This window comes from Leuciscus leuciscus (assembly GCF_965113295.1).
Source record: "Leuciscus leuciscus genome assembly, chromosome: 17".
NCBI classification, from domain to species: domain Eukaryota; kingdom Metazoa; phylum Chordata; class Actinopteri; order Cypriniformes; family Leuciscidae; genus Leuciscus; species Leuciscus leuciscus.
Genome location: NC_138741.1, coordinates 33845876 through 33858471, shown reverse-complemented (window position 1 = coordinate 33858471; position 12596 = coordinate 33845876). Strand labels below are relative to the sequence as shown.

The following is a 12596-nucleotide window of genomic DNA, read 5'->3' as shown; positions in this document are numbered from 1 at the left end:
ATTTTCAATGACAAATCAGCCATTGAAAATAGAAATAGAAACTAAGCCATTACTTCTTTATTAAAAGCCTATTCTGACCTCTGAGAGAGTGTTCAGATGAAGTGGACGGACGTCTATCATCTGGGTTCTGCATCGCCCTCGTCCAAACCTCCTGACCAGCCGTCTGAGAGAAAGCAGCTCTCCTGGATCTGGAGTGGTCTGACGATGGAATATTTCACACATCACATAATTAGTAATGTTTTAATAATAATAATCAGTAATCAATGTCTGTGGTCAATTACAAATTTTTACTTCAGTTACTCAAATTCAAAAGTTTATTTCACATGCAAGGAATCAAATAAATGTGATCAAATGGGTTCTTCACATTAATGTAGTCAGTCATTGTACAACATCATACCATAAACCATAAATGAAAAATTAAAGCACTCACCTCCTCTTTCGCCCATCATGTGAGCCATCGACGTTCTCCTGCAAACTGAAATAAAAACTATACAAAATACAACACAAAATACAATACAATACAATACAATACAAATCTCCTCAGAAATACTCCCCTAAAAATAAATAATAAAACAAACAATTAAATAAACTCCTTCTAAAATTAGAAAGAAATAAAAGTATTCTCGGAAATTATATAATGTTTTCAAAAATATAACTCTGTAAAAAGGATATATCCTCCCGATGTCCTTCTAGATTAAAAGTCTCCTCTCAGAAATCCAGAAAACAGCTTCAAAGTCTCAAGATTTGCATAGAAATTTCTCTGCAAAAAGTCTGTCAATTCGCCTCGTCTCTCAATCGACAGACTGCGATATGTTCAAGTGTAAATATACATGCAGATTGCAGATTGATTCATAAAATGCGTCGCCATAGCAACTAAAATTCAAATCACTCATATGCGCGCACAGATAGCGATTGGTTCAAGTGTAAATATCGGCAGTATACGCATGCACGCGCACATCGAATCTGATTATTAATAGTTACACATTTAATGTTTTCTTTAATATGAGATTATTTGTTTCAAACCAGTTTTATTATTAAAATCCGTGGAAAATGCGCATAAAAAGGCACAAGGGAGAATAAATCGGACATCATCTTAAACTCAAGATTAATTAAATTTGCCCATTTCCGCATATATAACCATCAAGGCCAATCAGCTTTCAGTATCACTAATGCGTCATCAAACCAGTTAGTAGTAGTGGTGAAGAAATCCAAATTCGAGAGAAAAACAATTATGGCCAAACTTTTATTGGATGGAGTTAGCCTTATTGATAAAAAATGTAATAGTAAACTTATAAAGCTATTGTTACATTACACAGTTTACACATCCCCTCGATGTAAATCTTTCTGGAATATTTTTTTTGACAGTATTCACTGGAAGAGGGCGTGGTTACTCTCAGAGAAATACTGTATGTCCAATAAAAGTAGAGAGGTACACTTTAAGATTCTTCATAATGTTTAACGTTACCCAACCAACTCACAAATTGCCTCATTTGTTGATCTCTCTGACCTGTGTGTATTTTGTAAAGTTGAGGAAGAAACTTTGCTTCATTTATTCCACCACTGTAATCAGGTTAAGCCTCTTTGGGAGAGCTTGGGTTGTTATCTTTCTCACTTTATCAAATGTGATTTCAACTTTTCATTGAAGAATATATTCCTCTATTTTTCTGGGAGTGACTATGCTATTGATAATGTTGTTAATTTCTTTGTGTTTCATTGTTTTTTTATTCACAAAAACAAATTTCTCAAGACTTTGCCTAGATTTGATGTCGTTATTGCTGAGATTTCCCTTATTGTAAAATCTCTTGAACTCATTGATAACAGTAAGAACAACAAGTTTCTTAAGAACTATGTACGGTTTTTTCTTACTTGTTGAGGAGTCGGTTATTGTTTTTGTTTTTTTGTTGTTGTTTATTGTTTTTTTTATGTATTCAATGCAGTGCTGTTTCTTCTAAAGAAATTAAAAAATATATATATGAAAAAATAAGAAATCAAAATCTTTGTTGAATTCTCTATTAAAATTGTTCACAATTGCTAGTACCCAGTTAACTATAAACTTGCTAAATTTGCTCTGCAAGTGAACGTCGTCTTGTGGGGCCATGATCTCAAAGAGGCACAAAATCACTTCCACGGACCTTCACCTGGACTGATCCTGCTGGAGGAATGATCTGCCTAACTCAGTCAGAGCTGCTGAGGCCGTGGACATTTTCAAGAAACGGCTGAAGACGCATCTTTTTCAGCAACACTTGATCCATTAATACTAACACTTTCTCTTCTATTCTTTGAATTTGAAAATTCAGCTTTGATAACAGGAATAAATTACATTTTAAATAATATTAAAAAAGAAAACAGATATTTTTAAGTTCACAATAAAAAAAGCCAACTTACTGACAGACAAATAAACATAACAGTAAAATGAACTGAGATATTTTTATTGGAAGTGTTCATGCATCATACTAAGTTGATTCAACAAATTCATTACTTAAATGATGAAAACGTACAATGTTTTCTTGTTCAAACTAAATCGTTTTAGTTTTCATTGAAGTTCGCATGTTTTGTTAGCGCGTGCGCAGTTTGAACCCTGAACGCATGCGCAGTTTGAGACTTCAGCTCCTCGGCGGTCACGTGTCTGTCTGCTGCTGGTGAGAAGTCGGTAGCGGAGTCCTGCCTTCAATCCAGCGTTTCTAAAGAATCACTGGTATGTGTTAATCATTTTTATAATCGACTGTATGTTATTTGTCATATATAATGTATATTGTGCTCTTCCCAAACTGATGGCCTGATCTAATTCACCAGTGCTGCCGATTTCGCACACTTTTGGGTGCTTTTGTCAATGCTGTTGTTAACTAGCGGTGTCCTGCCTATTCAATCCAGCGTTTCTATAGAGTCACCGGTGTGTATTAACGACACACTGACGGGAATATTGTTCTTTGTGTTGTTCACTGTATCGCTTGTTTATACACAGGGTTTGTTACCGCCGGCGCTCTCTGGAAGACTACATTACCCATCACTGCCTAGAACTACAGCAAACTACGGTAACTCAAATAGCTCAAAATACACAGCACGTTTAGTTTTTTTTTCTTTTTTTCCGTGGTGACTCTCCCTGCATTCCAAATGGCATAATGTTATGTTTTTTATATATTGTGAATACATTTATTATAAATTCATTCATTAATAAATGATTTAAGTAATAATTGATGTGCTATATTATACATTTTTGAAGTAGAAATCCGTTTTGAAAGTTCAAAACACTGATAATTACAATAACTAGGTTTCCTGAAATAAATATTGTTTAAATATTGCTTAGGTACAAAGACTTGGACTTGGCCTTTAGGGACTTGTGAACATGTCTGGTATTTATCATTTTTATAATCAACTGTATTGTTTTGTCATATCAAATGAGATGTTTGCTCATTATGTATTTACAGTAGTTGAGGAGTTCAGAGAGAGATGGCCTGCCGACTGCACCTTTTCTAAAGGATGAGGTAAACCATTTAATAGCAACTGTCAATATTAATAATTATTCTAATTAATATTTCTAAATATCTTCAAATGTATCATATTTTTGCCAGTGATGAAGATCTTTATTAGTTGAACATCTTCGTATGCTGTCTGTGAATGAATGATTCCACAGGATGATATATTCGATTTCATTTCACTCAGGTAATACATTTTACAACCAAACAGATTATTACGCCACGATAGCACTACTAGAAAGTATGACATTACCTGTTTTTTTGGACATATACATTAATTTATACATTAAATAAGCTACCATTGTTCACAGTTTATGAACACCCGCCATCCCGCGGTAGTTTGTGTGTATTGTTGCGCAGTGGCGTGCGAACTCGACTTGAAAACGAATGCCTTTGCCTGCCGTAGACACAGTTAACCAGTTTAAACATGCTTGCAGAAATATACATTTGATTATATTTTGGAGAACAGACAGAAGAAGATCCGTCGATGTACTTTTGTTTGTTTTTTTGTGTTCAGATGTTCAGTAGCAGTCATGAGCGCGAGCACATGTGGAGAGTTTTAACTCTTTCTTCTCTGTGTCAATTACATGCCTTTGAATGCAACACTCTGCAGATTCACTTTATTTCTACATGTCTAATAATCCAAATGTAGTTGTATAAGTTACTATTATACAAACCAAAGGACAGGCAATAATTTTCGGGCTACAGATGGCAGAAATAATGCTTGTCTCTTCTGTTTTTTTGTTTTTTTTGCAAAGATAGCCTATCTACTTATGATAATAATAATAGTCATTAAAAAAAAAAAAAATCATTTTATATATATGACGACTTCAGATGCAAAAGCCTCTGAGTACCATCTGAAATTTTCTACTAAAAGAGCATTTTTATCAAGCTTGTATGTTTATGTTCAGTTATTTCACTTAAATGGCAATGAAAAGTACCTATTAATTGTGATTAAAGTGAAATTACTGAACTTAAATATACGAGCTCAATAAAAATGCTTGTTTTAGAAGAAAGTTTCAGATGGCACTCAGAGGCTTTTGCATCTGAAGTCTTCATATATATATATATATATATAGATTATTACTTTTACTTTGAGTAAATATTTCTATAAGTACTTGTACTTTTACTTGAGTACAGTTCTTGGATACTCTACCCACCTCTGGTTAATTGATGCACATGATGTTGTATAACGTTAATGGTCGCCGAATATAACCACACAATGGCGTTAACTGTTATCTACATCACAAGAGAAATGGACGAATCAGTCATATAAAAAAGTTATTCAGTAAATCTCTTTGGACAAAAGCGTCTGCTTTGGCCTGTTAAATAACATATAGATAATAGATGGACAATAACAAATGTCACCCATAACATCTATAACTAATGGTTGCCCTTTTCATTTTTCTTTCCTCATAGGTTCAAATACTAATAGCTGGACTGAAGTGGCACTACACCATGCCTAACGACAAAGGTAAGCCAAGTAGCTATAGTGTAATTTAGATTAAAGTCAAATATTGAAAGCAACACATTGACCGTAAGAGAGAATAAAATAATAAATTACCCTTGTGTAATACCTATACTGTCATATTATTATTTCAATGAAGAGATAAGAGCAATTCATTTGTGTTTTATTGTATATAAGGGGGTGTTAGGAGTGTCCCCGACTATGAATTTTCATAGTCGACAAGTCTTGCCTATAGTCGACTAATAGTCGAATCATGTGTATGGGGGCGGGGCTTTAACATTTCAAAGCCGCGATGTACAGAAAATCACACAAAGATATAGAAGAAAATGTATAAAAACATTTTGGATCAATAAAACTAAGAAATAACATTAATAACTCCAGAAAGTCCACACTGCAGACAGGATTTACATTTCACATGCAAAAAAAAAATTTTTTTAAGCATCGAATCTTCGACTATTCGGGGTCACCCCTAATCTGCATATAATTTTTTTCTGTTTTGTTTGGATAGAAAGAAATCAATGGCCGACACAAGTTACTTGTGTGTGTTAAAATATGTGTACTGACAAAACAATGTTTTGATTGTGATTGCTGTATGCTATTAACAGGTCCAGTGATTTGGATCATGGGCAGCAGTTACATTCGTCGTGGGGAAGAGAGGGCCAGAGAGACCATAGGGGTCAAGGTTCACTGGTTTGGCTGGGGTGGACTTCGATGGCACGGACTCCTTCCTTTCTTCTACCGGTCCCTTAGAGGAAGAGCAGCCCCGGATGTCCTGCTGATTCACTGCGGCGGGAACGGCTTGGGATGCAGGAAGAGCATCGATCTCATCGCAGCAATGAAGCAGGATCTGCAACATCTCTATCGGCGTTTCCCTCAGATGGTCATCGTGCTGTCTGACATCACCCAGAGACGTCGGTGGAGATCGGGCCTTCCGGGGAAAATTGACAAGTCCCGTAAATGGGTGAACAGTGTCATGGCTACCTTTGTCTTGGGAATGCAGGGGGGTATCGTGCATCACCCTCAAATTGTATTTAACAAGCCTCAACTGTTTCTTAGGGACGAAGTTCATTTATCCACTATGGGTAAGGATATTTTTTTTAATAATTTAGCTGAAGGCTTGAGAGTCTTAATCCAGTAGGGGTGATGCTGGATTAAACCTCTCAACATGTTTTAAACATGAAACAGTTGAAGAATGTGAAATTCTTTTGGGTTTGTGTATGTGCCTTTTTTCTTTACTTTAATACATTATCACATTAGTAGACATAACACCCTTTCTCCCCTCCGTGCCATTATTTATCACCCTAGCCATCCACCCCATGGCCTCTCTCTTTTCTTCCCCACGACGAATGTAGCTAGAGAGGGGACAGGGATTTTTTTATTATTACTTTTATTTTTTATTGTTTTTATTTGTGTTTATGGTTTTAATAAAGCAAAATGTATAAACCAAATGATTCAATATTTCTTATCGAAACACACAGTAGACACTTCAAGTAGACATGCTTTGACAGAAATGTCATGTGGATTTATTACTTATGTTTTAGAACTTCGTAATGATATATATTCAAAGTCAGTGTCCTACACAGTGAATATTAATAAGGGAGGTGTCAAGACACCTTTAGAGTAGATTAGATTTATCTTTATTGTCATAATGTAGAGTACAAGTACAGAGACAATTCAATGCAGTTAGTGTCTAACCAGAAGTGCAAAAAAAGTACAGTATAGACAGGTAGTGTAGTATAAACAATAAATGACAGTGCAGTGTAGACAGTAGTACACAGTTAACCTAATGGTATGGTTTACAGTAAGGATATGTGCAGTGTATTAACAGTCGCATTATAAGAGCAGAACACATGGATATGCAGTATGAACAATATAGACAGATATGTACAGTATGTATAGATATGTGCAGTGTAATAACAGTAACATTGTAAGAGTAGTGTGTAAAGGGGGAGGGGGGCACGACGTTGATGGCTACCTCCTTGTTGCCCCTGTCAGAGCAGCCCCATGGACGTGGTTCAGCTCATCAGGCACAGGCAAGGAGGTGTCGGTGGGCTTCCTCTGAACCTGCTGGTCCGGGTGCATAGAGACCTGTAACGCATCCTGGAGGAGAATGGGGTGAACAGTCTGGTTGAGGTGAGATCAGTCTTTGGTGATGCTGTGCGCCTTACTCGAGCATCGCTTGCCCTGGATGGCCTTGATGGAGGGGTGTGAGGAAGCAGTGATGCGTTGGGCAGTTTTCACCCCCCTCTGCAGTGTGTCCCGGTCAGAGGCATAGCTGTTCCCATACCATACTGTGACACAATCGGTGAAGATGCTCTCGATGCTGCAGCGCTAGAAGTTCACCAGGATCTATTACACCTGTAATAGCAATGACATCATAATAACATAGCTGAGAAAATAATTCAACTCACTTAATTGCTTTGGTCTGATAGGTGGCTGTAAACATGTTGGCTAGAAAAGCATATAATACAGTAAACTACTGTATTAACAGCCAAGTGAATAATCTTAACTTTGTATGTGTGCTGCTCTTCACTGTCCTCAATCTGAGTTAAAAGTTGTTTCATACTTCCAGGAACCACCAGCATGTCTGAAAAAGAGAAAGGATGACCAGCATCTTGGCTTTAACTCTGAACATCTAGCCTGGCTTAGTTAGAAGCCCACTCACCACGTCAAGGTGCCGGCTCAGAGTGGGTAGAGGACAAGACAAACGCCACAAACAGACAACACTGAAACAACTGAACATTTGAACAGAACGTACTGTATAATAACAGTTTAACCTTAAAACTTCATGTAATTTGTTGATAGCATTTGAGTAACAGCGAACAAAAATATGTTACTTGCAGGTTTTTCTCATGTAAAGGCAGGTTTCTCACAGCAAGTGAGAAGCATGACAACTGAACATATGTAAAGTCAGGTTTATTCAGCAAATGCTTCTGCCCCGTTGATGCGGGCTCTAAGCAAAGCAAGTGTGAGCAGGAGAATGCTTGTTTGATGTCCAGCTCTTTCTCTTGACATTGTGTATCCACTGCAGCAACCTGTCTTTATCATTGAAGGGGAACCTGACAAGAAAAAAAAAACATATCACATTGTTCAAGAAAATGAATTTAATGGATATTAAACCAAAAGGATGAGGAGTGATGGGGTTTTTCTTTCTCAAAGAATCTGCATGCCATGCTACCCTAAAATGATCTCACTACCCCCCTCCTCAGTTGAGAATCCATATGAATGTGCACGTACAAACATGCACACACAAACGCACACGTGCGCATGCACAAACACACACATTGTGCACAAACACACACATTATGTACATACACTCCCTATATTGACAAATATTTTATTGTTGCAGCCATTCATTTAAAATAAACCTGTTGTTGTGGTATATCACTTGCAGTACACTTAGTTTTTGTGCTTGGTTTCTGAATCACAGGTGTTTGATTTTGGAGATGAGGTCATGACTGCAGCTGCTGATGAGGCCGAAACCAGCACATCCAGTGCAAGTAGACCATGACTAGTTCATTTTAATTAACATTATTTTAGATATCCTCTATATTGACAAGGTCTTTTTGTATGATATTGGTTTACTTAATAGCCTTTTTGTGCACTTGAGCTTAACTGGGAGTTTGTAGACGTTTATAAGGCTGTTGTGTCTACCTTGATTTAGAGGTAGGCACTCTTTACACCTCTGCTTAGGCCTATATAATGATGATTCAAATAATCATAATCTTGCATTATACTGATGGAGACAGTGGACTTACCTGAAAAAGCTTAACTTGGAAGAAGAGACTTGTCTCTTAGAACACATGTATGTTACACAGCAAGCCATGTTCGCACGACGGAAAATATGCTAGCAACAAGTAAATTGAAGTAAATCAAGGAAGATGAATGTTACTTCATATGTTTACACTTGCCACATACCGAATTATTTACAATTCCACAAAAAACGTGTTGAAATACTTTGTTCCGTTGCTTTTATGGACTCTCTATGTGCTTCTCCCTTGACTTTATCGGACTTTTACATAGACTTTATGCCTCCACGTCCCCCCAGAGAGTCGCGTGGTTATGACGCATTCTTTAGCCTATTTTTACAAAAACTGCTTCTACGGGTCATTAACATTAATATAGTATTTTTCCTATATGTGAACATTTGAGAAGTTCAATGCCTCCATGTAATGTGCAAGGTGCACAAGCTAGTTTGACTACCATTCTCTCCCAACGTTGTAAAATTACAACAAAGACATAAGCTAAAAATCGAATTTGATGCATGCATTCCACAATAACAAAAGATTTACATGAGCTAGACATTCAATCACTATATATATATATATATATATATACACACACACACATATATAGGCTATATATTTTTTTGGGGGGGGGGGGGTTACTTACTTCAATGTTGAGATATCCAGTCCAATGACACAAGGAGATACGCTTCCAGGAAAGGTTGTATGAGTTGTGGCATGACCTATATACATATTTACTATCCAATGGCATTGTGAGGCTAAACAATAGGACCCATTGACTGTGTAAATGTGGTCTTTCAAAAAAAAAAAAAAAAAAAAAAAAATTTGCTGATGTATTTTTGGAAGAGCTAAAAGTGATGTTGTAATTTTATAACCACGGGTCTTACAGGGTCTTGGCAAAATATTTTTTTTCCGTGTGAGTATCGTACTGTATCTACATATAATGATGTCCACAAACATTTTGTATTTACAAGGTCTAAATGTTTATTTCTTCATTCAACAGAGTTATCATGGGTATTAAATAGCAAAATGATCAAAACAAACAAGTAAATGAGCGATCGACGGATGTAATGAGAACAGCTGCACAGGAAACCCAACCAATCCCAGCCTTCTGTCCAGACATCCTTCATGGTAGACAGAGGAAAATCCCTGTGTTTCTCTGTGTATCACTTAATTGACATTTTTGGCATTAATATTTAAACAGAATTTTAAACTCACATTTTCCTTACAAAAATCAAACTAGAGATGCATCGAAATTATTTTTTACCGAAACACTGAAACTGAAATTAAAGTTTTAAAACCAAAATTCAAATTTGTCTATTAGTCAATTAATTAATCAATCAAATATATTGAACAATTAACACTCACATATAAACTGAGTTGTATATAAACATTTAAATTGCAGTTTGTCATGGAAGTTTTATATCAACTTTTTTATTGATATAACTAATGTTTATAGCCTACTCCAATTCGTTGTTGTCACGAACTGCTCCAAGACACGAAGGTTAGATCCAAATGCAGCTTTATTGGCTGGGGAAATCCAGAGGCGTAATTCAATGTACAGGCTAGGGTGGGTCATACACAGGTAGGCAGTCAAAACAAAGAAAGAAACAAAACAAACAAACAGGCAGGGACCAGAGGCAAGAGAGTAATCCAGGGAACAGGGCAAGATATCAAAAACCAAGAAACAAGAAAACCAGGGAAACGCTCAGAAATGCAGTGTAACACTTAACAAGACTTCGCGGTGAGTGACTGAATAAACATGGTATAAATAGACTGAGACTAACAGGATGATGTGACAGGTGAATGCAATCAGTGAATGAGGTACAGGTGAATGTGATCAGTGATAAGTGATGATGAGTCCGAGCAGTGAGTTATGGGAAATGTAGTTTGTGAGTGATAATAGTCTTATGTGGAGTGCCCTCAGGTGGCTCTCAAGGGCACTCCAGCTGGTGACCGTTACAGTTGTTAAAATATAAACAATTTAAATGGTGGCTGTAATGAAAATATATCAGGTTAAGTAAAAATATACAGAATATAAAATATAAAGAAGAATATTTAATATAGTGAATATATTTATCAAAATGGTCCTCTAGAATTATTTTTGATTCTTTATTAATTAATTAATTCTTTATTTTTTACAAAGTGACTATCGATTTGATGGTCATTGAATGGCTTTTCTGAGGTAAATGTGATGTTCCGTGACATAATGTTTACAAGCTATTTTATTGTTGTCTTTCTGCGGTTGAAACACTAATTCAGTGATTACATGAGACATGATTAAAGTTGGACTGTATCTTTCAAAACTCCTTTATTCATATTTATTTGGTTCTGTAACTAGTAGTAAAGAGGAAGAGATGATCGGTTCACGTGCCGCTTGAACTGAGGCGCTACGGCGATCTGTCACGCCACATTTAAGAGCATCAAAACCACATTTATTGTTTGAATTTCATGATACATTTGACAGAATTTGAAAGATCAGACTTTGTTTCATATCACAAGTAACACAGCACAGAGCTTACTGTGGTTATTGGATGGGAGACGGGCAACAAATAATTGTGTTGAAGGATCAACAGAAAACAGCACAGTGTTCTCACAGCTGACATGTTTAAAACTAATTTTCATTAAATATTTTAGGTTGCCTAAATTTCGGTGCATCTCTACAATCTACACATTTAAAGTACATGAAAGGGTTTCCTATCAAAGTTGTATGTTATCAGTTTTCTTCCAACTGCTAGTATATTCTAATCCACTATATAACTCCAGAGACTGATATCTCTGTGTTTACAGTGTTAATAATCCTGAACATTCATTTATAAAAAGTTACACAATAAAATGGACACAGAGATACTGTACATTACAAAGATAAATAAACTCTGATCTGAATGAGGCTGGAATACTGGATGCATCAGTTTGACTTAGTGAAGTTCAGTCTGACACTAGCTGCAGATCTGAGGTCAGTGTTGATCTGAGCCGGTGATCCTGATGTTAATCATGAGGTGAGTTTGAATAGACCAATGAGGCTGCTGGATTCATTGCACATGACCTATCTGATTTGCCTAGGTCTGTCTTTGTCCCTGGCGTATGTGGCACAGCTGGAGCAGCAGAAACTGGAGTAATACTGGCTGGAGCACAGTCGCGCGTACACTATCAGCTTACAGTTCGCCAACTCAGGCTGATCCACACAGTCCGCTGGCAAGCCCTGACTCCCGTCCAAGTCTACAGAGAGAGAGAGACACAAAATCGAACAAATTAAAATGCGTGATCATAAGATGAGGATGTCCGCATAGCAAATGCTTATTATGGCTACTCTGCAAATGTGGAAAACTTGCAGATCAGCTTTTCTTTAGCCGCGTTTCCATTACCCTTCAAATTGCGAAATTGAAAATTGAAAATACGCCCAATGGAAACACGTCAGTAACACAAAAACTCCCGCAAAAAAGTTTTTACCCTCACATGAGGTGGTTTTTCAGGCAATTCGAAAAAGGAATATTTCGTAAAACTGCAATGGAAACAGTTTTTGGCCATTTACCGGTCAGCTGATGTACGTAACAGTCGATCATTCTTTAAAGATGGTGCGGTGTGTTTGGACAGAAGACGAGACAGAGTTCTTCATTAAACTCATAAAAAACAAAAGTATCATGGGAATACTGGATTCTAAACCACAAAGAAATGCCACAATTTGTCAAGAGCTTGAAGCAGAAATGAGGGAGAAACACCCAGAAACACCTCATATGTGCCGCTCACAAGTATAAGGGTCTTTCCTTGCCATTAAAGCTTGGATACACACCTAGTCTCTATCCATTAATAATAATGGCTAGTGCGGCGGCTGAGATATACATAAACCTACCAACATCCGTTGCCATGATTTTTGGAATGACTTATCATGAGACGTTTAGTCGCATGACA

At 36.7% G+C, this 12596-nt stretch overlaps 1 protein-coding gene and 1 long non-coding RNA gene across 6 annotated transcripts in view; both read right to left on the bottom strand.

The window, feature by feature from the left end:
* Positions 1–5156: 5156 nt before the first annotated feature.
* LOC309479905 lies at positions 5157–8974 on the bottom strand. Of its 3 annotated transcripts, none has more exons than XR_014199472.1 (4): positions 8700–8974; positions 7452–8000; positions 6917–7299; positions 5157–5869 (listed from the first exon to the last, which is right to left on the bottom strand). It is a non-coding gene; the product is annotated as an uncharacterized lncRNA (long non-coding RNA). The 3 variants fall into 3 exon arrangements; XR_014199474.1 differs by lacking the exon at positions 5157–5869 and having other exon boundaries at positions 5876–7299; positions 7452–7528; positions 7607–8000; XR_014199473.1 differs by lacking the exon at positions 5157–5869 and having other exon boundaries at positions 5876–7299.
* Positions 8975–10290: 1316 nt separating this feature from the next.
* Positions 10291–12596, bottom strand: part of paplna (papilin a, proteoglycan-like sulfated glycoprotein) — a 51637-nt gene continuing 49331 nt past the window's right edge. For 2 of the 3 annotated variants that reach the window (XM_082143409.1, XM_082143410.1), the window contains exon 28: positions 10291–11906. In XM_082143409.1, coding sequence (XP_081999535.1) covers positions 11734–11906 — 173 coding nt within the window. In that variant the 3' untranslated portion in view covers positions 10291–11733. The remainder of the gene's footprint in view (positions 11907–12596) is intronic. The other variant, XM_082143411.1, reaches the window with a different exon arrangement.